The following is a 25,482-nucleotide window of genomic DNA, read 5'->3' as shown; positions in this document are numbered from 1 at the left end:
GTGGCAATCTCAATAGGGCTGATTTTCGGGGGAGGGCTTATTTTAGAGGAATCTTACACATTAAGGGGAGGGCTTATTTTCGGGATAGGTCTTATTATTGGGGAAACACGGTACCAGGTAAATTACAATTAAGAGGAGATACTTTGCAAAGGACAGAGGGATGTGGGGGCAGGGCACGGTGTGTGCTTGCCAGTCCAGCTGGTTCCCCAGGCCTGGTTAGAGGGGTTAGTTTGTTTTTTAAACCTTTCTTAAGTGTAAAATCTGGTCTAAAGACTGACACAATCATGAAGTTTGGCCCATAGTATGAGACAACCAATGTAACTCAGAATATATCCACAACATCTGTGCAAAATGAATCATATTCAGAAATCCATGGCCTCTTTGACAGCCTTTCACTCTCAAACTGTCCTCACCCTCAAAATCTCCCCACCTCCCTGGAAGCCACGGCAAGTTTCACCTCTGTGACATACTTCTGTGTGATAGTAATGGCAATTAAAGATTCCCCATGTATAGGCTTGGTTTTCAAACTGATTGTGTTAAAACCCAGAGCTTGTTAATCCCAACTGTGGGATGGACTTGTTGATGTGAAAAGAAAGTCCTGAACTGGGAGGAGCTGGTGATGTAGATTTGGAGAGACACAAGAGAGAGGCAGAAGAACTTTTTGGAAGCAGCACCTCGTGGAGGCAGAGAGAGACTGAGAGAATTGCTGGGAGCCACTTTGAATTGCCCTGGACTTTTGAGACCTGACCCCTGAGCTGCCAAGGACTGAGGAGACATGGCTGTTTTGCTGGTACTTTGTCTGTCTGTTTTGATGTTGTTTTGCCAGATTTATCCACTGGTGAAAGACAGTCCTGTTGTTGAAGAAGTCCTGGAATCTGGCTTTTGGTTAAGAAGTCCTGAGACTCCTGAAGACAGAGAGTGAATACTGTCCACTGGTGAAGGACAGTGCTGTTGTTGCAGGGGTCTGGGAACCTTTCTGTTGGTTCAGAAGCCCTGAAGAAGGATTTTCTTGTTGTATGTTTACAGAAATCCTGGGAGAGGGTTTTGCTAATGTTTTCAGGGGTTCTAGGAGGTTCTAGGACTGTTCTACAGAGGATGAATTAATGAAGAGACTGGCAATGTATCTTGTGGCCTTGCTAAGCCTTGTCTCCCCAGGAACTAAGATTGCTGAGAACTTGCCTAGTGTCAAGATGAAGAAAAGACCTCCATTTGGGTATTAAGTGCTGTGCTTAAACTTGATGTAACTCTGGGGTAGATTCAATTGTGATCCAGGGGTGGGGGACTTTTGACCTTTTTGTGTTCTATGGTTGAAAAAAATGAATACTTTACTTAGATTGGAAACTAATCTCCATTTGAGAAAGAGGGGCTTTGTGGTGGACCAAATGAAGGTACAGCCTAGGGGTGGAGTAGTATTTAGAACAAGGACTCTGTAATTGATTGAATGATTGGAAGGTCCTGGGGTGGGGTAGTACTTGGAGATTATTTAATCACACTTAGTAAATGCTGTATTTGGAATGATGTCATGTTTTGATCTTCTCTGTTCTTGGTTTGTCACTGAATAAAATGGAGAGCACCTATGCTGGTATTTTGAACCTTGGGAAGTTGCCTCTGCTTGGCATTACATTGTATTTTCAGAAATCCATGGCCTCTTTGACAGCCTTTCACTCTCAAACTGTCCTCACCCTCAAAATCTCCCCACCTCCCTGGAAGCCACGGCCAGTTTCACCTCTGTGACATACTTCTGGCATTCCACCACTCTGGAACAAGCCCAAATCAAGCCAAATAGGGTAGGAGCTGCTGGGGGACTGTCTACTCAGCCCCAGTGTTTACATTCATGATCTCACACAAAACTGCCCAGTGCCCTCTGTCCTTTGTGTCCCTCTTGTGTCCTTAGCTACTTCAGCCAGTGTTGAGAAAAGCACCAAGCTGGGCACCTAGGAAAACTTCAGGGTTTTTTTTTTTTTCGAGGCTCCTAAACTTTTTAATATGGAATTTTTGAACTTTCTCAGAGCTGAGATGCTTTAAGCTAGCAAGATCAACATTAAATTTAAAAACTATGGCAATGCCCTCAGGCTGTATCTGTTCTGAGGGCCAGCCAGATCAACAGTCAACTCTCATAGAAAGTGGGACTTCTAATCTCCCTTCCCAAGGCCCGGTCTAAAAGCACAGCCTTTAGGGCTTTTTCCCTTAAGGGAAGCAGCTGGTCATCAAAATCAAATTTCAGATCTCAATCAAATTAAAGTTGGGTAAATTCTCTGAAAACTCAACAAAGTTTTCTGGACTCATCCCTGCAATTTGAGATTTCTTGGGGTGATTTCCTCTTCTCTACCTGAGAACAAGCCCAAAAAATTGGGGATCGTTTGGCTGCTGTCCCCACCCAGGAAGAGATTATCAAATCCAGAAGAATTAAGGAAATTTTTTAAATTTCTCAGACAAATCTTTTCCTAGATAACTTTAATAAAAGTATACAAATACAAAATATTAGATCTAAATATCTTCTCTATAGCAAGCAATCCCTGTATTATCCCTGCAACCTGGTTGCAGCAGAGGAGAAAGAACGTTTTGTTCTGCCATGACCAAGGGCTTTTTTCAAAACCCTTGGAGTGGGGAAACCTGCCTTCAATGCCACAAGCATACTTCAAGGAGTACCCCTCCAGAGCGCCCAGGTACCCTGTCTTCTCAAGTTCTCTGTTCTAACCAATTGGTTCTCTTGAAGGACCTGGTAGTGAAATTGGGAAGCTAGTTTTCTCTAGTTAAGCCTCCCAGATCTCCCCATGTTCCCTCAGAAGTGTGGCAGATTTGAGATTTCTGCCATTTGTTTTTGACTCCTAGATCCCCCAATTAAAGTGTATCCAATCCAAAAAAATCTAATTAAACCCAAGGCCTGGGAGGGATTGCAATCAAGTTAAATGCTACACTACCAGGTCTTTTGAGACTTTGAAAACTTTGATGATGGAAGGAGAGAACAGGCTTTGGGTTTTCAGTTGCCTGTTTTTTGAAAGCTATTAGATTCTGTGTGCTTTCCATGGGCTAAATGTTTAGCACAATTTAGAAAGGATTTTGGCATTTTGGCCTTGCCACAGTCATCTTTAATTCCTATCAGGGAGATTGTTCTTTATCCTTTTTTTTTTTTTTTTGTGCCTGTTCTGAGGTCTGAGGACAGCTCTACCCAAACACTTTCAGAAGCTTTTTTCAGACTTTTTGCCCCCCCCCCTTTTTTTGAGGGGGTATGGGTTCTGGGAGCACCCTCCAGCTCTCCTTGAACTCTGACTAAATCTCTCATTTGAGTTTTTGCATGCGGTCATAACCCACTGGCCCAGTACTGTTACTTCCCTGTGGCCTTCAGCAACTTCCCACCCTTAATCACTCATTTGACCTCATTCACCCCTGGATTCCTCCCACAGCCTATAATATAAGGCCCCATCTTGAAAGCGCCTAGCACAGACTTACTCTGTGCCTAATACAAGTGAACTTTTCATAAACTTTACTTTTCTTTGGCTGAAAGACTTGAGTCAAATTCATTCGGCAGGACCCGGTGTGTTGGAATCTTGGGGTCTACGGAGCAACCCCAGTAGCGGGTGACCTCAGCTACCTCCCAGGATTGTTGTGAGGATCAAACGAAGAGGTTACCAGACAAAGGGTGGGGAACCTGCAGCCTTTTTCACAGTTTTACAGAACAACAAGTTCCTTTTATTAAGGGGAGTTCTGTGAAGTTTTGATTCAGTCCAAGGGCCACATATGGCCTTAAGGCTGCAGGTTCCCCTGGTGAGGGACCTAAAATCCTCTGAATCACTTACCTAATTAGTTGATTCTGGGCTTCAAATAAACACCTCCTTTTCTTATTGCTCTCTGAAATCACCTAAATAATATAGTAATCATTACCATTACTGCTTACATGTATATAGAATTTTCAGTACTCATAACGTTTTATATATATATTTATTTACATAGTGCCAGAGATGTGCTAAGCAGAATCTCATCTTATGTTGTCTCACAGCAGCCCTAGGCAGGTGCTATTATTTTAGAGATAAGGAAACTGAGGCAGAGAGAGGTGGATTGATTTGTCTTGTCTAGGGCCACAGGCCCATGAGTGCCCAAGACCTGGTCTGACTTCCTATCTGCAGGCCCTACAGTCTAGCCACTTCACTGTCTACCTGCCCCAAGCAGAGACGACATGTTATCTTGGAAAGACTCAGACTTGGGAGGTCATAAACTGTCACAAACTGGGCCCAACCCTTCACATGACCAGCAAGGTTACATGATTCACCAAAATTCAGTGAAGGGGTCCCCTGAACTTGTCTTTTTGAGTTGCTGCGTTTTCCAGAAACATTGGACCCAGACCATGTACAATGCCCTGAATGTGTCAGCCTCCCCCACCAGACATAACTTGTTGTTTGCCCCCCAACCTGGATCCCCTGTGTGTCCCTGGGAGAAAAGACAGGCACCGGCCAGTCTGTGCCAGACTAGAGAAGTGCTTGTGCAGCTGGGGCCCTCTACAACCAAGTGGGCACCCCCATCTCCAACGGTGAGAAAGAATGTGGCTCTTGCCATCCCCTTGCTCCCCCCCCCCTTTCAGGAGGGGTTTCAGCCTTTCCCCACCTTTCCTGTACCCTTCCCGTGCCTGTATGTGGAAATGTGTGTTTTCTCCTTACTGATGTGTAGTGCAGATATTATTTCCCCCATTAAATGGGCCTAGTGATTGTCTAAGGTCACATACTTAGTAGGGCAGCTAGGTGGCACAGTGGGTAGAGTGCTGGACCTAGTCAGGAAGACTTAATCCCGTTTGCCTTAGTTTCCTTATCTGTAAAATGAGCCAGAGAAGGAAACAACAAACCACTCCAGTGTCTTTGCCAAGAAAACCCCAAATGGGGTCACAAAGGGTCAGACACGACTGAATAGCAAGAACACGCCTCACAAGTAAGGGAGCTGACTCTCTAAGGCTGATGTGAACCCAGTGTGTGGAGCTGTTCAGGTGATGTCACGAATGAGTCAGGAAGGCCAGAGTTTCAACTCTGCCTCTGACACCCTAAGCAAGTCATCTAACTTCTGTCTGGCTCAGCAGCTTCCAAGGCCTGTGGGATGTGTGTAAAGTACCCTACTCACCTGAAAGCACAGCAGAAATGCTCACTTTATAAAAGTGTATCACAAATCACAAGTGACCTACCTTAGCATTCTTCCTTTTCAAGCTTTTCAATTTCTGGACTTCTGAAAGCTACACACAAGACAAAACACATTCACATTCAATGTCAAGAACTAGTCCAGAATGACGTGGATCACACGTATGCACAATGAACGGGACAATATTCACTCCAACAGGGTCTCTGAAAGGCCAGAGACACGCTTGAACAGCAGGCGGATTCTAGCCCGTGGTCTAGAGAATAAGATAAAGTGTAACAGCTCATTCAGAAATGGTGGTTTCACATCAATGAAACTTACAGTTTTAACAAGCTGCTCCTTAAAACCAGAATAGAATCTGTCCATTGCTCTCTGGCAAATTTTAGATTCCACTTGCTGCCTGTAAGGACAAGAAAGAGGAATTTAGGTATTTACTCACAATATGTTATGTGACATGTGCTGTAACACTCTAGTTTAAGTTGTTCTCTTTACAAGAGCAATGAATGTGTATTTTAGATTGATCAGGTATCCTTTCTGTTGGTTTTATATAAATGGATGGTGAACTGAATATGTGTGTGTGTGTGTATATATATGTATGTATATGTGTTTGTGTGTGTACAAATCTATTCAAAACTAGAGTGGTTCTTCTGACCTTTTTTGGTCCAGTGATGATGGCAGCCCATTGTTTTTTAAGGTTCTAGTACCAGGTAAATCTAATCACTTGGGTCTTTCCTAGTGTGGTTAGCTAATAAAATACTTTTAAGGAGTCTTCCCACCTGGACCATTTTGTCAGATGATAAAATGCCCTCAACTCCAAAACACGAAAGGCTAGAGATAAATGATCAGACTCTTTGTTTGGTGATGGAAACACTCAGAGCACAAGTTTTGCACATTGTCAGCACTTAACAAGTTTCTGTTGATTCATTTCTATTTCTTGAATTCCCTGAGGGGGTAAACACTTTAATGGATAATCTGTCAATAAAACTAATGTTAGCTCCACAGCAATGGCTCAATAGAACGATGTCAACATAAAAGAAACTCATGGTCTTAGAGAAATAAAGGAAGCCCAGGGGGAAAAGAGTAAAGTATCAAATCTTCTAACTTGTTCTGAACCATCAATTTTAAAAATTAATATAGGATCACATATTGAGTTTAATGAGATTTAGTAACAGATTACTTTCTCCTACACAAATCAGTCCTGCATGATTATTCTAGGACAGTTAAGAATAAAATGGCATTGTCATAATTGCCTTTGAAAAAAATTCTGTCTCAATACTCCAAACTGAGTTAGAGACAAAGATTAAATAGAGCAGGATCCCTGTTTCCATGATGCTTATAAGCACGAGTATATGATAGTGGAAAATGTGTAGAGACTCCAGAAGCTAAAATCTAAATGTTGTAAAAAGCCGTGCAAATGGATTGATTTCACATGCTAAGAATCTGATTCCTAACCTGGGGCTGGGCTCTTACTTCTCTGCTGTCACTGTCTCCTGACAGTATCTCACTCTCTTCAGTAGCTTTTTCCAACCTTCTGCCAATGGCTAAGAGCCATCAAAGGAGAAAGAGGAGTTTTCCATGTGGATATTCTTCCCAGAATATCACACAAGTCACTTCACACAAGTTCTCCTCTCTCTTAATCCAGTGGCTCCTAGCTCTCTTCCCATTTCCACTTGAAGATGCCATCTACTCCAACAGCTGATAGTGACTGCCACCTTTCTGATAACTCCCATGCTCAGGATCCTCTCCAAACCAAGTGGAACACATGGCTCAGTCTGCATTGAGAAAACTAAGCATTTAATCTAATGGGAGGGCCTCCTCAAAAACTCACTATCACCACCATTCTCTCTTCCTCCCTCATCTCAGAGGAAAAATAATCACCATCCCTCAATAAAGGCTAATCTCTCTACTTGTACCCCCGAGGACTCCAAACTCTCTCCTCAACTCTTCCCCCTTCAATGACTCTCTCTTTGTTTTGTTTTTCACATTTCTACTTTTTAAATTACCTATTTCTCCTCTAATTTTAATTTGCATCTCCCATTTGTGCTTATTTGATTGGCTTTCTGATTTTTAAAAAAACATTTAGTTCATCAAGCTTCTATTCTTCTTAATAAAAAGTATCTGTGTGTATGTGTGTATACGTATGTATGTTAGCTTCCCACACTCAGGACTGCTTTAGCTACATCCTAGAAATTCTGATGTTGCTTCATCATTATCATTTTTCTTTCACAGAATTAAAAATTGTTTCTATGACTTGTTCTTTGGCCAACTGATCATTCACGATTTCATTGTTAAGTCTCCATTTGGGTCTCCCATGATCTTTCTATACAATTCAAACTCCTGCCCTGTTTCCTCTCTCATCAGAGCCAAACCTTCTTGACAAAGTCCTGATGACTCCTTCACCAGGGTCCCTCCTCAAACTTCCTATGCTGTAGTCTTGTTTCCTTCAGGGAATCTGTGGGCAGGGACCTCGACGGCCATTCCTGCCCTTTCCTCCCCAGCGCCATGGCTACTGAACTTGCCCTTTCAAAGGTCCTCCTGGATTTGACATATTCTCCTCTTCCTTGACTTCTGCATCAGCTGACACTGTTAACCAACCCTTGGTCTAAAGACTTCTCTTGGCTCTCCCAGCTCTCATGTCTCTCTAAGCACTTGCCCTTCTGCATCCCCTCCGATGGTTATTCATACTCTTCTCCAGCCCAGCAGGTGGGCTCTGTCCCCAGTCCTTTTCTTCTCTCTACCCTACATCTCCCACTATCACTTACTTAGAAGCACAACTTGTAAGCATCATGGAAGCAGGAACTGTACTCTACTTAATCTGTCTCTAACTCAGTAATGTGGATTTGGTGAATTAAGGCTGCTTTCTTCCTGAAGACATTGTCACTTTTACTGTGTAAAAGCACAAAAGCATCAGACTTACTTGTACTCTCCCAGAGCACCCTCAAATGCAGATAAAACAGCAGCCGGCTTTGCTGTGCCTCTGGCAGACCTTTTCTTCCTCTCTGGAGATCAAATACACACAGTCTGAGCAGTCATGAAGATACAAAAACAGATGATATTTCAGTGAATTTGGTATTCTAGCAGCAGCCCTGGGACAGGAGTAGCTTCTGGTCATAATGCAGATTCAAGGCTCTACCAGGACCCTACAGGAGAAGCCTTTTAGAAATACCTCTGGGGAATATTTTGAGGAATCCAGCAAAAGTAGTTCCAGGAGTTGTGAGTTATCCCTTTGCCATGTGTGCCCTCTAAGCATGAGCCCACCTTCCCCTAGGCTGTGTATTTGTGGAAAAGTACACTCTGGAGAGGAGGAGGGGATGTTTTGTATGAACTATACCAGCTACACCATCTCAGGAAATACCCTGTTCTAAAAGAGCCATCAAAGAAAGCATGCCAGTCATAGAACTGTGAGCCCTGAGGGATGTGGTAGCCAGTGCTACTCCAGGGGTTAGCTGGAATACTCTCTTCTGTCTTCAGCCAGACTCCACTCTCTGATCTAGCTGGTTCATTGGGGACTTGACTCATTGGTACGAGGGGGACTTGAGATAGAAGCCTTAGAGCAAGCCTGACATACATAAATACACATATTTATAGCAACACTCTTTGTCTTAACAAGAAAACTGGAAACAAAAATGAATGCTCATTGAATGGAGAATTGCAGAACAAACTGTGGTGCAGGAATGTAATGGACGATTACTGCCCAGTGAAGACTCAACCAGAGGCAGTGTCACATAGTGGAACCAGGAAGATCTGGGCTCCAGTCCAGTTGGACACATCCTGACTGCAGAATGAGGACAAGCCACTTAATCTCTCCAGGCAGCTCCCTGACACTACAAACTTCAGAGTGGTCAACAATCCCTGGTTGCATCTCCAAGAAACCAATTAACCAACAAGGATTTATTAAGTACTTATTCTGTGTTGGGGATATAAAGCCCAAAATGGAAAGGCTCTCTCAAGGAGCTTACGCATGTATGCAAAACAGGATGCACACAAAGTAGATACAAGGAACAACAGGGAAAGGCCTCATGCAGAAGACTGCAGGGAGCTGAGCCATAAGGAATCTTGGTTCTAACACAAAGAGGAAAACTCTAGAAGCAAAATGCTGGAAAGCAAATGAGAATCTCAGAACAGAGGCCAAAGTCTGACATGGATTTCAGGCACATGCACTGAGTCTGCTCTAGGATATTTGGAAATCACATCAGCAGAAAGGGGAAAAAAATCCACTGTCCCATCCCACCTTCTCTCTCTGAGAACTCTCACAGCCCTGCTATCAGCTGCTCTTCTGTATTACTGTTTTATCTTTTCTGTGTTGAAAGCTTGAAATGGGAGAAATAAGGAAGAGCTTATAAGAAATGAAGCCGAGTACAGAAATCAGAACCAAGGGGACGGTGATACACCTGGTGACTACAATAATGGGGAACACACTCAGAGAAGGAAACTTACCATCGCAAGCTCAACAGACAGGTGGGGGACTATCTGGCAATGCGGTGTATGTGGCTGGCACATCAGTTGGCTTTCTTTTAAAAGGTTTGGGGTTTTTTGTTGTTGTTTTATATGGAAGGGCTCAGTGAGGAGCGGGGAGAATGTAGTTACAGGTAAATTACTGCACTGTAATAACAAAAGGCAATAATAATGTAGTCCAAACTTTGGCTTAGGGAAGCTTAGTCAAAGCCTGTCAATTGAGTGTCAGAGACAGAGTGAGATTCTACGTCCCTGTCCTGACAATGCCCTCAAAGCCTTGGATTGAAAGGTCAGAGCTAGGAAATGAGGTGAAGCCAGATAAAACAGCAGCAGCTGTGGCAGTCCCTGGGCCAGGCTGATGCAGTGGCTAAGTCCACATCATCCTCGGCTCCCAACTACAAAGCCCTACTCTACTTTTCAGAATGATCGTGACCTTGCCAATATGCTCCAGTGGCCATTTTTCTGGTTTTGTTCCCATGTGAAAAGACTCTGCTTTTTTTCCATTGGACCTTTCCTGGCTACAGAGGGCAGCTGATGAGGGTGGGACCCAAACCCCATCACAGTTAACAGTTAACTTAAATCTAAGAACAGTACACAACCTGTCCAATTTTCTCAATTTATTAGCTCACCAAATTAAATTAACTTATTAACTCACTGTGAGGAGTCCCTAATTAATAGCTAACATATTTTCATTTAAAATAAGCAGCCAAAGAATAGTAATGCCATAAACTTAATCATTTGTTTTTAATTTATTTAATATGTGACCACTCATACTTACACAGTGTTTTGAGGTTAACAAGGCATTTTCTTTACAGCAGCTTTGTGAGGTAGGGCATACAAGTGTTATTATGCCCATTTTACGGATAGGGAAGGTGAGGCTAACTACATCACCTTTTGACTGAAATAAGGTTTAAAAGAAGCATCCTTTTAAGAATGCTCCCCTAAGCTAACACACTTGGTAGGGGAAGAGGAAATTAGGGGGCAGGAGTTTACCAACCTGCTTGGGAACTTTGGCACAAACCACAGAGGCATCTTGGATCAGAAATAGAGTTCATGTCGTCCTATCCCCTCATTTTACAGATTAGGGGGCTAAGACCGGCAGAGGCCAAGTGATTTGCCCAAATAGTAAGTGGCATTATGGGATTTGGACCGAGTTCTCTGGCTCCAAATCCAGCATTCACCCCAAAAGTCACTATTAGGGAAGGGGGAGGAGGGAAGACAAAGTAGCAGCTCAGTCTTATCAGCCCTGGTCAATCTTCTCCCTTCAGGAAAGAGGAGAACAGCTCCTTGGAAACTGTCTCCATCTCAATCATGAGTACAAGTGACAGAGGGGGGTTTCTATCCATAAATAAAATGTTTAAATTACTTCCCAGAATGGAATTCCCAAATTAGAATAATAAAATCACTACAGTCATTATTTGTTACCTGGGCTTAATGGTTGAGCTTGAGGTTTCTCCCTCTTTCTACGAGAGACCTGCTTCCTCTGAGGAGACTGCTATAAAAAACACAGCACAACTTGAGAAATGAACACTGAAAAACGTCCCGAGAAAGAAAAAAAGACAAGGCAGTATGTAGAGAGAACATCAGACCTTCTCCTGCACTTACTCTGGTGTGAGACGAGGACTTAGAAAAACTAAGGGGTATTTTGAAAGCGTGATAAGTGATGTCTAGCCAGTTTATCTTTTGTGTGTGATGTTCAGGAGCACATTTCTCATGCATTCAGTTTAAAAAACATCACAGTTCAGGGGGATGAAGGATTATGACCAAAAACATGGAGTAGGAAGGGGGGAGAGGGAAAGAGGAGACACAGAGAGAAAGAGAAAATGGGGAGAAAAATGTTTGAGGCCAGAGCATGGAGATGTCACTGTACTAAACACGTTACCTCATTTGATCCTCACAACCCTGGGAGGTAGGTTCTAATATTATCCCCATTTTGCAGATGAGGAAACTGATGCAGAGGTTGTCTTTCCTCAGGTCACACAGCTAGTAAGTCTCTGAGGCTGAATCTGACCTCAGGCCACATTGATGAGACTGTACTTTATTCTGTAGTAACAGGGATTCACAGACCAGGGGTGGCTGGGATCAGCCTGTCCTTAGCCATGACTGATCAGCATTACTTCTAGGGTCAAAGGAAACAGGCAGAAGGAGGGAATACTGAATTAGTTCAGCAGAGAAGTGATGGCTCCCAGGGCAGTGAGAACACAGGGATATTTTGGGGCAGGGAGACGCTGGATGTGGAGAGCAGCAGTATGACCTGACATCAGGGAGACTTGACAGGACCAAACACCAGCTATTCTCTGAGCCTCACCTCCTTCACATGTGATGGGGGGTGTTACCACGGATAGGCCCTACCTCACACTGCGGCAGTGGAGATCCAATGAGGCGATGCTACAGGAACGCCAGCTATAACTATGTGTGTGGCTCATTATAGCTAGAGGGCAGCCTGGCATCAGGAAAGCTGGCCTCTGACGCATGCTGGCCATGTGACCACAGGCAAGTCACCACCTCCTGGAGTGCTTGGGAACTTTCTAAATAGGAAATTGGTTATTGGCATGTGTGAAAAGTTTCCACATTGGGAGCTGCCTACCAGTCAGACCAGAGAGTAAGACAAGGGAAATTACCTGACATATCAGGGTCACAAGATAGCACTGTGCAAAGCCTAAGAGCTACCCAGATGCTAGCTGTAAGCCAAGGATACGCAGAGGGGAGGGCTGCAGACTGGAAAGACGACCCCTCACAGGTGACAGTGAAGGTGCGGAATGGACAGACTCAGCGACAGGGAGAAAGGAGAGAAAAGTGCCCTGGAGAGAGCCGCGGGCAACATCCGTGTCAGGACTGGGTGAGACTGAGGAGCCAGAAGTAGGAGAAGTCAAGGGAGGACAGAATTTCACCAAGGGGGGGCAAATGCTGATAAATGCTACCTCGAAAAAGGCCGAGAACCTGGGGCTTGATCATTAAGTAGGCATCAGGTGACTTTCAAGGGGGACTGGAATAGAGTGGTGGGGATATGGGGAAAGGGCTTTATACACCATATTTCAAGAGGCTGAGGGAAAATCTAGAGGGTAAGAAAGAGGTATAAGCCAGTCTATGATAAGGAAGAGAAATGCAGCAATAGTTTGAGGATAATAGTGGTTAAAGGGGCAGCTAAGTGGCTCAGAGGACAGAGCACAGGGCCTCTAGTCAAGAAGACCTAGTTCAAATCTAGCCTCAGACATGTACTAGCTGTGTGACCCTGGGCAAGTCACTTAACCCTGCTTACCTCAGTTGCTCAACTATAAAATGAGCTGGAGAAGGAAATGGCAAACCACTTTGCCAAAAAAAAAAGGGGGGGGAGGGGGAGTCACAGAGTCAGACATGACTGGGAAACAATCGTTAAAAGAAGGGCATTTTTAGAAGGGGAGACTTACCCATGTCTTTAACCAAAGGTGAAGCAATCAGCAAAGAAAGTGAGTTGGAAACCATGAGGTCAAAAGGAAGTAATGAAAGGAGCAAGGTCCTCGAAGAGGCAGAAAGTGTGGGATCAGGAGAGCGGGGAAGGCAGCCCAGGGAATCCTCTGAGCCAGCATTCAATGGACATAAGGCTTTGGAAAGTCAGAAACAGGAACTTATTGGCCACAAGACAAAGGAAATAAGTGCCTATGGACTGGACCTCCCACCTTCCAATATGCTGGGTTCCCATGATGATTACAAGGTGAAATCATCTGGCTTCTAATCACTGACACACTGTTTAATACTAGCATTTTCTTTGTCACAAGTAAGATAGATAAGTACAGAATCTCATAGCTGACCTCAGGGGCAACCTAGTCCTCTATACCTGAATAAGAATCCCCTCTATGACATACCTGATAATCAAGCCAGATTTTATTTAAAGACGGGGGGGTGTGTAGCTAGGTGGCACAATGGATAGAGTACCAGCCCTAGAGTCAGAAGGATCCAAGTTCAAATCAAACCTCACACACTTGACACTAGCTGTGTGACCCTGGGCAAGTCACTTAACCTGGTTTGCCTCAGTCTCATCATCTGTAAAAACAAGCTGCAGAAGAAAATGACAAACCACTCCAGTATCTCTGACAAGAAAATCCCAAATAGGGTCATGAAGAGTTGGACACAGCTGCAATGAACTGAATAACAACAACAAATCCATTAAAGGTCCTCCTTTCTATGTAGAATTATATTTAGCTTTGTAGGGTTATTTATTCCTGAACATGAATCTATAGATTTTTCCTTCTGGATGCTGTATTCCGAGATCTCCTCTCATTTGCAGAAGACACTGCCAGTCCTTGTGTGATCCTAGCTGATACTCCTTCATATGTGAATTCTTTTTTTTGACACGGAAGCTCTGAATTTTGGCCGTTAGATTCCTGAAACTTTTCTTCTTGGGTTCTTTTTATATGACTGGTGGACTTTTCTTATTCTCACTTTACCATAACTCTGATACTAACAGACCTGACCAGTTTTCAATAAATTTCTTAAAACATAATCACCAGGGTTTTGGTGTTTTATTATTTTTTATGATTTTCAATGAATCCAATGATAATCTCAACTTGTGTTCTATCTTAGTTGTTTTTGGTAGCACGTATCTTGCATTTTCTTTTGTTGTTTAATCTTTTGATTATGTGTTTTTTTTTTTATTATTATGTTCTACTATTACTTATGGTATGACATAGTCACTGAGTTCTCTATGGTCAGTTTAGATTTTCAAGTAGCCCACTACTTGGGGTAAATCTTACCACTTTCTCTTCTAAATTGTTTATTCCCCTGATTCTTTCCTCCAGAGCTTTTATTCATTTATTAATCTCTTGCTTCATTTCTTCCATGTATTCATGCAGTTCTTAGGGAAAATCCATTTTTTTCCTTGCAGTTGTTGTAAAATTACTCTGTTCTTCCAAGTTGAGTTTTTACATATTTCTGAATCTGTAGTAAATTTTTTTGGAGGGGTGAAAGCAGGGCAATGGGGGTTAAGTGACTTGCCCAAGGTCACACGGCTAGTAACTGTTAAGTGTCTGAGGCCGCATTTGAACTCAGGTCCTCCTGACTCCAGGGGCCAGTGCTCTATTCATTGTGCCACCTAGTCCCCTCCCCCCCAATTCTTTATAGTGGTCAGTATCTTCTTCTGTTTACTCATGTCTCCACCACCCTTCACTCCCAAATAGGAATTGTGTGCCAGGGCCAGGCTCCAACAGATCTCAGAGACTCTGGGCCTTGGAAGTCCCAGTCTAAGACTGCCACACCCAGAAGGCCACTTCTGGTCCCAGCTGACTGGTTCCAAGGCTCACACTTTTCCCCCCACTACTCTAGGGTTTCTGGTAGTGGCGCTCTGCTGTTTCTGCCTCTGGACACAGAGCCTTGCAGACTACAGGTGTGCTAGATCTTACTGGGAAATTTCTGTCTTAGTTGACTTCACTATCAATGTCTTTTCTTAGCAGATCCTCATTTCTACTACCTATAGAAACCAGCTTTTCTGCATTTCTGGGGTGGTGGAAGTCACTTACTGTAGTTTTTCATTGGCTTTCTTGATAACTATTTAGCCTGTTGCAAGGTACAAATTTCCAGTTTTTGCTAGAGGGGCAATATGGGAGGTAAGTCAACTCCCTCCCTTCCAGTGGCCATCTTGTCCAGAATTTACACTTGAATAAGGGGAGACAACACAGGGAGACATAACGGACAAAGACTGAAGAAAATCTCTTACCACTTTACTCTCAGTGACAAGTGACGCTTCCTCAGCAACAGGGAAGGGTTCACTAGGAAACACCAATTCCAAGGATTTCTCTGGAAGGTTCGCAGAGTGCACAGTCGGGGAAGCTTTAACTTTTGGCTTTCTCATCTCCTTTACCAGGTGGGTTATTCTGGCTGAAATGCTTTCTGAATCAGTATCATCAACTATTGGCTTGGATTTTCTTGATGCCTGCATAAAAATCAATAGCAGCACTGTCTATGAACATCATTTAAAATTATTAAAAATTGTATACATGTAAGCTCTACACAACTGTTACCAGTAGGTCAATGTGACTTCAAGGGCCCTGACCCAGTGTTCAGAACTTATCTTTCAGCCACTTATGAGGGCTGCTAATGCATAAGAGGTTTCAGAGGTCCTGACTGTTACTAGCAGCACCACCTTGGGAATGTGAACTAATCTCTGCCTCAATTCCCTCTTCTGCAAAATGGAAATAACATCTGTACAGACAGAACTAAGAGAATCAAATGCTATCTAAATAGGATTTTTGTTCAATAAAAAAATTGCATTCCAATATTCCCTTTTCAATAGAAATGCTTTTGTTTCAAGTGGAAATTCCTTTTCACCATAAAGCTGCTGCTATCAAGCCAAGTCTTTGTCTATAGCCACCATCTAAACAGAATTCAAAAAATTCGAAAAATGCACACAGCTGGGAGACATTCTCACTTACCTTTTTAGTTCTCCCTATTATAGGACCTTCCTCTTCCTCGGGCTGATTTTTAGTCACTTCCACACTACATAGAACAATAAATGCAAACTTTAAGCAAACAAACTTTTATCCATGTAGCCCTTCTACATGTCACTTAAAACTAAGACACCAAGATATTGTACATAAATCTTGTAATACATCTCTAAGTCCAACCCATTAAAGGAAGACGTCAGTAATTAAGAATGACATATTTTTCAAACTCAGGGACCCATGAGATTATCCACATGGGCAATCCCTCCAACAATGCAGAGTGGGACCCTGCTAGACTGCCTTCGTAGGTGGTCTCCAAGAGTCGCTGTGGTTCCCAAACATCCTCCCTTGTTGGCTAATCTAGTGGTGAGCCTCCTCTGAACACTGGGGATGCACTCAGTCCCCTCCCTGGGCCTGGCATTGGACTGTTGCAAGGTAAGCCAAATCACATGCCACCTGATTTAGAGCCCACCATTAAGCCCCTTTATATTTGTCTTTGTCTTTATCCTAAATACTGTAATTGCTTGTAACAGCTTAAAGGCATAGTCCTGGGTAAGAGCCCCTGCTCCCTTTATCTTTCCTTAAGTTAGAACTTCCCTAAATCAGTAAGCCTTGAAACAGCAGCATGTATAAGGATTATGGTGCAAGCCTGTATAGAGATCATGGGGTAAGTCTATCCCATGCAAGAGACCTATTCCAGGATGCTGACCAAGCAAGGTCCTCCACCCTGGATGCTGACCAAGCAGGGTCCCCCACACCCTTCACCTAGAACATGACCCTGATCCCATCACATGGGGGGTCCCAGGCTTGTACTGTTCTGCCATGTTTCCCAAATTAGCCCTGAACTATAGATCCAACCAATGGCTGTTCTTGGCTTCTGTATGTCATTTATGCTAGCTCCTTCCCCAATTGTGATTTTTGCCTTTATAAGCTTTGCCTGTATCTTAATTTGGGGCTGCCTGATTTGAGTGTATACTCCAGGCACTCGCTCTTGATCAATAAATCCACTCTAAATTGATCTAAAAACCCAGATCTCACCTCATTCTTATTCTCTTCACAACAAGACCTCTCCAACATTAACATGGAAGCACTAGTCTCCCACCAAGGGATTCTCTTACTTCAACAGAAAAGAAATATACTGACTCTTTCCAAAGAACAAAAAAAATTTAAAATGATTAATCCAAGCAGAGGAGAAAAGGTTTTGGGAGTTGGAGGCATGTGCTTCTCATCCCAGTTCTACCCTTCACTGTGTGACCTCAGACAAGCTGATCCTCCTTTGGGGGCCTCAATTTGTTTAATTACACAATGAGGAGGTTGAACTGGATCCCTCCAGTTCTAAATCTAAGAGCATGTGCCGGATGTTTGAACTAGATCCATTTGCTCTCTAAAAGGCAAGTCCCTTTGGCTCCTTCCTTGAAATTTAAGCAAGATTTCCATGGAATACCAGAGAACAACTCTTCTCCCGAATCTCCAGCAACAGAAATGCTGGTTATATGTCCATCTTTAGGTAATGAGCAAACACTTCCACTGGTTGATGCTTAGTCTAATTCTGAAATACACATCAAATTTTCCAACATCCTGTAACAATACTTTCGGAGCCCTGAGCATCATCTCAAGTTCGTGCAAGCTGCTGCCATTGAAGACCCAGCCCCAGCAGGTCTGACCACACTGGAAAGGCTTCACCAATAGAAGACGATGCACCGAGAGACAAAAAAACCAAAACATCATCGGCAGAGGTCACCCTTGGATGACGCCCCATCATGCCAAAGAGGGTCCAAGGTCCGGACTCTAGCAACAAGTACAAGGGAGGTCAGGAACAGAAAGCCAAGGACTAAGAATGATGTCTTTGGCTCTGAGGACCCAGGAAACTGCTAAGATACAAAACAGCCCCCAGCACTACCTGGGCGCCAGCAGCAGCAATGCTGGCACCTTGGAAGAAGAGGGTGCTAAGAACCCCAATTTTCCAAAATCACTTTTAAGTCAGGTTCTGGTGGTGGTTTTTGTACAGGATCTGTGATTTCACTGACCAGGAAGGATCTTCCAGCAGATTATCTTGCTCAGACCAGCATCTTCTCTCAAGTTCAACAGTCTCAAAGAAAACCCAGGGGCACTGAGAAGTGCACTTGTCTAAGTCACACAACCAGGAGGTGTCAAAGGCAGGACTTAAACCCAGGCCCTACTGATTCTAAGGCTACCTTCTCAACGTACCAAGCCACAAAAACAATTAACATCAAAAAAAGCCTGAAAGGAAATTCAGCGAAATTTCAAGTTAAGCCACATAGATCAAACCTCAGATTTAAATTTAAAACTAAATTTCTCTACCTCCAAGTTTCTGGAATACTCTGCTTAGACTAGCAACGAGTTAACATTAAAAAAATGAAGTTTTCAATTCACAACTTTTTGATGGGAGAAAAAAAAATCAGGCTCTGAGTTATGTTAAAGTGGTTTGAAAATTTTGCAAACTGCTAACTTTAAGAAGCAAGTTCCTGGATTAGTTTGTCTTAGACCTATTGGTTTAGGGAGTCTCAAGAAGGAAACTCCCTCCACCAATGCCAATGGGCTGCTCTGCAGTCATATAAGTCCTAATTACAGCAGCCTAGGCCCTGAGAGGCTAAGGAAGTGACAGTCCAGTGTGACTGCCAGTATGCAGAGGAGAGGAGATGGACTCCAAGGCCCAGCGTCTGATGCTGCCCTCTACAGGGCAGCTTTGATAAGCCATTACTGTAACGAGTTCTTCAACAATCTCATTAGACATACATGGGCAGCTGCCCTCGACATACCTTGTTCTGGACTTTTTTCTAGGTGGAGGGGAAGCAAGTGAATGAATCAGGGGCTCAGCAGGTCTGCAGATTTCCTCCGGTTCAGAATACAAGGCAGTGCTATGCCAAGGGGCAGCTATATAAAACATAAGAAGGACAATGTTGAAATGACATCTGAGCTGTAACTTACCTCTGCTCTCAAAAACCATGGTCAAAACAAGAGTCTTACTTCTGAGGGACGCTTCTATTCATGTGTGTGTGTGTATATATATATATATTAATGGCAAAGAAAACTGCACTATTTTGTGCACAGGTGGACTTTGATGTGAATTCTTCCAAAGTTGAGTAATTCCTGGAAAATGAATAAATGTCTAATAAAAGAATAGCAACTAGGCAGTTTTAATGGTGTGAGGATCCACTTTTTCCTCAACCAGGCAAGTTGCCACATCCTCTACGGCCATCAAAAGAGAAGAAAAAGGATACCCACAAATAATACAAAGCAAAGAAAATTCATTAGAGTATATCAATTAATCCAAAGAACTAAAAGCTGGGGGAGGGGTGCCCATTAATTAGGGAATAGCGGAACAAATTATCTTCTATGACTAATGAAATATCACTGCCATAAGAAATGACCAAAAGGACATACATCTTCAGAGAAATCTGGGAAGTCTAATTTGAACTGATCTACACTAATGTGGGCAGACTCAGGAGAATAATTTCTGCAACAATGTTGTAAAGACACAACTTTGAAAAGACTTAAGAACTCTGGTCAATGCAATAACCAAGCATGAGTCCAGAGGACGGACGAGGAGCTGCTACTTAGCTCCTGACAGGGAAGATACAAAAGGAGACAGTTAATTCTGGGTATGACCAATGTAGGAATGTTTTCCTTGACTATATTTATTGCAAGGGTTTTGCTTTGGATTTTTTTTAATCAATGAGTGTGGGAGAGGGAGAGAAAAAAAATATGCTTTTAAATGGAAAAAAATTAAAATGTTTAAAAGTTTTTAATTATATAAATTGACGGTCGTGGGGAACAAATCTTAAGCCAGTGAGATATTTACAAAGCTTTTTGCAAACCTTCAAATGCTACATAATTACTGGCTACTTCTGCTGTTGTCCTGCAGTGCCCTATGGCAGGTCTCCTGCATTTTACCTGAAACAAACACTGAGGGAACTGTGCTGGTGTGATTAAAACTGTGCTGACCAAGGATGGCCAGATGGCTCCTAGGAAATTCATACATCACCTGGTAGGGGGCAGAGACGTTATCTATCCAGGGTTTCTTAAATTTTTTCACTCTCCACCCATTCAGCAGTTCTTGAAACTGGGTTTCGGGGTCGCTGAAGCCTAGTCCCCTCGACTTAGGGACGGGGAGACTGAGGCTCAGGGGGGTAAGCGGCATGTCCTCTGCATTCAGATCCAGTCTTCTTCCCACTCTTCCAGGCTACCACCTAGTTACTCTGGAAGAAGCTTTGGGGAAATTCTAAAGAATCGGAAGAGGACGAGGTCCAGGAGCCAGCCCAGGGCCGCTGAGCCTGTCTGACCTGTGTCCCCCAGCCTGCAGACCTAGCTTTGCGCTGTGTGCCCCACATTGTCATCCTTCCTCCCCCAGGGCGTGAGGCTGGGGCTCCCAGGGGTGCTGCCTGAGCAGCGGCAGCGGCCCCGGCCCCCATGGAGATGCAGGAGCCGTCAGTCCACATTCTCACCAACTGACTGGAGACTGAAGATGTTTCTGGTGTCACCAGGAAATACGAATTCCATGTGCTGGGCTTCCTGACCATCCTTGGAACAGAGTATCAGGGCAGCTTGTGGGTGAAGCCTCAAAGATCCATGTGCACTTTGCCCAGAAATGAAGAGTGGAAAACATGACACAGGGAAGAGTTTACTAAACTGCCTTCATGATAAGCTATAGTATAAGTACCCAGCTGTGTGCTGGTGCTATCTGGCACCAACGGTGCCAGGCCTCCGCATGATGGTGAAAGAGATAAGCACACGTAGAAATGTATGCAGCAGAGCTCGCTGGTTGGTTGTCCTTTCTCACAGAGGACCCAGATGACATCACTATATTACAGTCAGGTTCCAGTGTGCACAGTCCATATGAACATTTGGGGGGATTCTCTAAGTTTGCCCATCCTGCATTTTCTTTGAGCTGCTTCAGTTCTGCTTCGCTCACAGAGCACAGCCCCTGCTCTGATGTGGGCACGCCATGCTGAGCAGTCCTGTACCAATTCCAAAGTTCTTAAGAGAGACCTTGTATCATCTCTTCTGACCACCATGTGAGTGCTTGCCCGGAGCACTCCATAAGTCTTTTTGTCAAGTGTCCATTCTGCAGCGGAGTCTGAATGCTCGGCCATTCAGCTCAAGAAAGGACCTCAGTGTCTGGTACCTTGCCCTGTCAGGTGACTGTCACAATCTTCCTAAGGCCATTCAGATGGAAGTGATTCGGTTTCCTGGCATGGCGCTGGTAGACCGTCCAGGTTTCACAGACATACAAGAGTGAGATCAGCACCACGGCTCTGCAGACCTTCAGTGTCGCAGTCAAATACCTCTTCTCTCCCACATTTTCCTTTGGAGCCTCTCAAACACCAGGCCAGTTCTGGCAATGTCTGTGTCAGCCTCATTATCAATGTGTACATCCCTGGAAAGTGCACTGCCAAGGTAAGTGAACTTGTCCAGAGCCTTCAAAGGTAGCTTGGGAGGAAGATACTAACACGCCGTAGGGAAGGGAAACTACTGACAGTTTGTCACAGTACTTTTTGTGACATGTTCGAAAATTACCAAATGGATGATACATTTCTCTTTATACCCCCTGGGACCTCTTAACTGGCATTGAAAAAGCTTGAGACGGAGCCGGCTGGCCGCGAGCTCCGCCTGAATCTCAGTGAGTGCTCACCTGTCTGCCGGTCTCCTCGATTCCTGCTGCCCCGAGCTTCTGCCCCACCATGGCAGCCTACAAGCTCGTGCTGATTCAGCATGGCGAAAGCGCCAGGAACCCGGAAAACCGCTTCAGCGGCTGGTACAACACGGATCTGAGCACCGCTGGGCACGAGGAGGCCAAGCGCTGCTGAGATGCTGGCTATGAATTTGATACCTGCTTCACCTCTTTGTAACCTTTGGACAGTACCAGATGTGGTTGCCTGTTGTGAGGACTTGGCGCCTCAATGAGCAGCACTATGGAGGTCTGACAGGCCTCAACAAAGCGGAGACGGCTCATAAGCATGGTGAGGCCCAGGTAAAGATCTGGCGACAATCCTATGACATCCCACACCTCCAGTGGAGCCTGACCACCCCTTCTACAGCAACATCAGCAAGGACTGTGGCTATACAGATCTGACAGGATCAGCTGCCTTCCTGTGAGAGCCTGAAAGACACCATTGCCCAGGCTCTACCCTTCTGGAATGAGGAAATTGTCCCCCAGATCCAGGAAGGAAAACATGTTCTGATTGCAGCTCATGGCAATAGTCTTCGAGGGATTGTCAAGCATCTTGAGGGTCTGTCTGAAGAAGAAATCATGAAGCTTAATTTGCCCACTGGTATTCCCATGATGTATGAGTTGGACAAGAATCTGAAACTGGTCAAGCCCATGCAGTTCCTCGGGGATGAAGAGACCGTTCACAAAGCCATGGAAGCTGTGGCAGCCCAAGGCAAGGCTAAGAAGTGAAAGCAGGCCACCAGCATGTGCCCTTCTCACTGCCCTACCACATCTCCCCTGCCTGCTCCACACACTGACCATCGCCTTAAGGAACACAACACATAAGTGCAGGTGGGGGACTGATGGCTCCTTTTCTCATTTCCTCCCTGTTTCTGCCCAATTCTTTTCTTTCTTGTTGCCCTTCCCCTCAACCAAGTCAAAATGCCTCCTGGGTGGTTTGGCTCAGGAAGGACCTCGTTAGGGGTTAGGGATGGGGACATAGTAAGAAGTGACCAATGTGGGAAGTTGAAAGAAGCAATTGCTATGAGCCAGTCCTGCAAGTAGGGCAGCCCTTTTAGGGGCTGTTGTAGTAAGCTACCTATAACTCGGGTGGTTATTTAACAAATCATGAAAGTCTTATTTCCTCCCTAATCCAAGAAAAATGGATCTGGGAGGTTGAGATTATGTCCCAATATCTGTCACATTTGCTTTCACAAAAGACCCTTCCAGGCTGGTTATTAGTGACTTTTGAAATTAAACCATCCCTCTTGGTAGTCATCAGAGATCTCAAGCCACATCAGAGAAGGGAGAGTTCTTTGATTTCTAAGGGGTGGAAGAGTACATCTCATTGTGTGTTTTATAGCCCCCACTCTGATCTGTGGCAGTAAAATGCCCCTAGATCATGTCCAGCCACCTGGTTCCTCATCAGTTTTAGCATAACTGTATTAACCTTCCCCCCCCCTCCCTTTTTTGTTGTTCACTATAATAACGGAGTGATGTGCAATAAAAAAATAAAATAAAAATAAAAAGCTTGAGACACAATTTCTGGGTAATTTCATCATTTTATTAATATTGTCATAATGTTAACAAAAGGACCATTAGCACTTGAATGCCAAAGGCCTTTGGAAAAGGGGTGGTCATGAGGATGGTAACCCACCCTGATGTGTTAACAAGGAGAGAATGAATACTGAAACAGGAGGGGAGGGGGCCTGAGAGTTTTATCAAGTCAAAGAGACTATCCCTATACCAGGACCACCCCCAACCTTGGGTAATCTATTCAAAGACTTTATCCCCACCCAAAACTGAGTACAACACAATGATTTCCCTATCTGGGTAGGGTCTGAAAAAAAGATTGTTTAAAAAAAATTAATCCAATCTCATTATATGTATGTCTTTCAAGAGACTGAACTTTTGAAATCAGGACTTCTAAAAAATAGGAAGGGAACTCTGGACCTCCCCAAATCATTGATTATCAATAATCATTTCTTAATATCACATTAATAGCACATCCTTTCTGCTCCTCAGATAATATATTGTTTTGTGTTTATAGTTTGTTTTTTTTTCCTGCTGAGACAAGGGGTGAATGCTTTGTTTAAAGAACATGACCTGTATTTTGAGTGTGATTCTCATCTCTGGTTAGAAATGTCATGCCTTCTGTTAAGAAAGAGGAAATCAGGCTTATGTCTGAAAGGAAGCTAAGAAAGTGTTTTGCTCTTAATCAATGTACCACTGAGAAGTGTTTGAGCCAATGATCACGTAGTAAAGTTCTTGTTTGATTTTTAAAAAGATGCCTGAGATGCACCTTTTAAAGGATGAGGCCTTTATGAAGTGGAGGTAAGTCAAGAATGCATTCCAGGTATGGGAGAGAGCCAGTGCAGAAGGTCAGAGGCCCATGAATATTATACATGAATCAGAGAGGACACAGAGCGTGGGATGGGAAGAATGCCCCATGAAACGCGAAAGACGGCCCAGAGGGCAAAGGACCAAGAGCACCTTATGGCAAGTTCTTTGGGATTTGGATGGGACAGGCTCCCGGCTGTAACGAGGATCTGTTCTATTCCTACAAAAGTTTTCCTGGGTTCTAGCACCACTCAGCCCCCTGTACTTAGCAAGTTTTAGTAGCCTCTGGGGTTATCTTCAGACATAGTAAGTCCTCCCAAAACATCAGTAAAGAGAAAGGGGGCCAGGAAAGACTGGGGCAAAATATATAGTTTTCAAAAAGTGAATTGGAAATTACCTGAGCAAAATTCAACACTATGAAATACCATATTCAAATTACATGGATGTTATGGATGTCGATGCATTAGGGAGTAACTGGTACAGTGTTAGCTCAGGGGTGATAACAGACAAATGGGATAGTCCACGAAGGTGATGGCAATCAGGGTTGTTGGTCCAAGATGACACGGGAAATCCATGGAAATAAGGAGTCCTTATAGCAGACCTGCACAACTTGTAAACTTCTTTGGGCCCCAGAGAGGTTAGAACAGGAGACTGTACAGTGCCAACCCTCCATTTTTTGAAGGCAAGGCAAGCAGCTTGTGCAAGCCCGCATTATAGGAATCCCTGAGTCACTTCAATGACAGTAGGGGCTCTGGCACAGAAGTCAGCATCAAGGTCATTATCAACCACATATCAATGAAATAACAGGTCCAGTCTGTGACTACACCTCATAGACACAGTTTCCAGGTAATTAATAATCAATTTATTAAACTAGGTTAGCTAATTACAAATTGATGGTCAGTGGTTTCTTTCAGGAAGCAGATACCAAAGGAGACAGTGAATCAGATGTATACCTTCTGAGAGGGAATTCCTCTGACAAGTGAAAACTCAACCCTGATTGGTGGACATTTAATGAGGTGGGTTTGATCATTAGTCTGATGCTGAGAATGTGGCTTTATCATTCGGATCAGTGGCGGGAGAGGGGAAGCCATTTCCATCCAGACCTCAATGGCTGTTTTTCTCCTTCAGGAGCTGGGTTGGCCTAAACTCTACCAGAAGGATCAAGGACAGGGGTTCCTCCCACCAGGGCAAGGGCTTGCCCAGACTAGTTTCTGTTTATACTCTAAACAGAAATTGTTTCCCAGTTGGGTGGGGTTCCCTTGTGGGCTGGGAGATTAGCTACCATTACATCTTTCTAAAACTGCCTGACTCAAATTTGAGGAGTTTTTATCTTAACAGAAATAGGAGGAAAAGCCTGGATCACAAATTAAGAATTAGTTATTAGCATAATAGTATAATATTAATTTCTCTCAAGTCCTTATCCTTTGTCTTATCAAGATTCATTCTGGAGATTCACTGCACATAGCGTGAAGGTGCTGCCATATTCTG

The 25,482-nt window shown here is 43.9% G+C and overlaps 1 protein-coding gene and 1 pseudogene across 1 annotated transcript in view; one reads left to right on the top strand and one right to left on the bottom strand.

Moving 5' to 3' along the window:
* CENPU (centromere protein U) overlaps nt 1–25,482 on the bottom strand; it is a 47,312-nt gene that overhangs the window by 1,693 nt on the left and 20,137 nt on the right. Inside the window, exons 4-11 of the mRNA XM_069096062.1 lie at nt 18,764–18,878; nt 15,975–16,038; nt 15,260–15,475; nt 10,996–11,065; nt 8,033–8,114; nt 5,437–5,515; nt 5,165–5,212; nt 3,798–3,859 (exon numbers count right to left, since the gene is read on the bottom strand). Of these exons, the coding sequence (XP_068952163.1) occupies nt 3,798–3,859; nt 5,165–5,212; nt 5,437–5,515; nt 8,033–8,114; nt 10,996–11,065; nt 15,260–15,475; nt 15,975–16,038; nt 18,764–18,878 (736 nt within the window). The remainder of the gene's footprint in view (nt 1–3,797; nt 3,860–5,164; nt 5,213–5,436; nt 5,516–8,032; nt 8,115–10,995; nt 11,066–15,259; nt 15,476–15,974; nt 16,039–18,763; nt 18,879–25,482) is intronic.
* On the top strand, nt 21,671–22,639 carry LOC138170319 (phosphoglycerate mutase 1 pseudogene; annotated as a pseudogene).

This window comes from Petaurus breviceps, unplaced genomic scaffold, assembly GCF_028583685.1.
Source record: "Petaurus breviceps papuanus isolate PSGF00001 unplaced genomic scaffold, PetGlider_PUasm1.0 126, whole genome shotgun sequence".
NCBI lineage: Eukaryota > Metazoa > Chordata > Mammalia > Diprotodontia > Petauridae > Petaurus > Petaurus breviceps.
The sequence above is the reverse complement of the archived record's forward strand: the minus strand, read 5'-3'. Positions and strand labels throughout refer to the sequence as shown.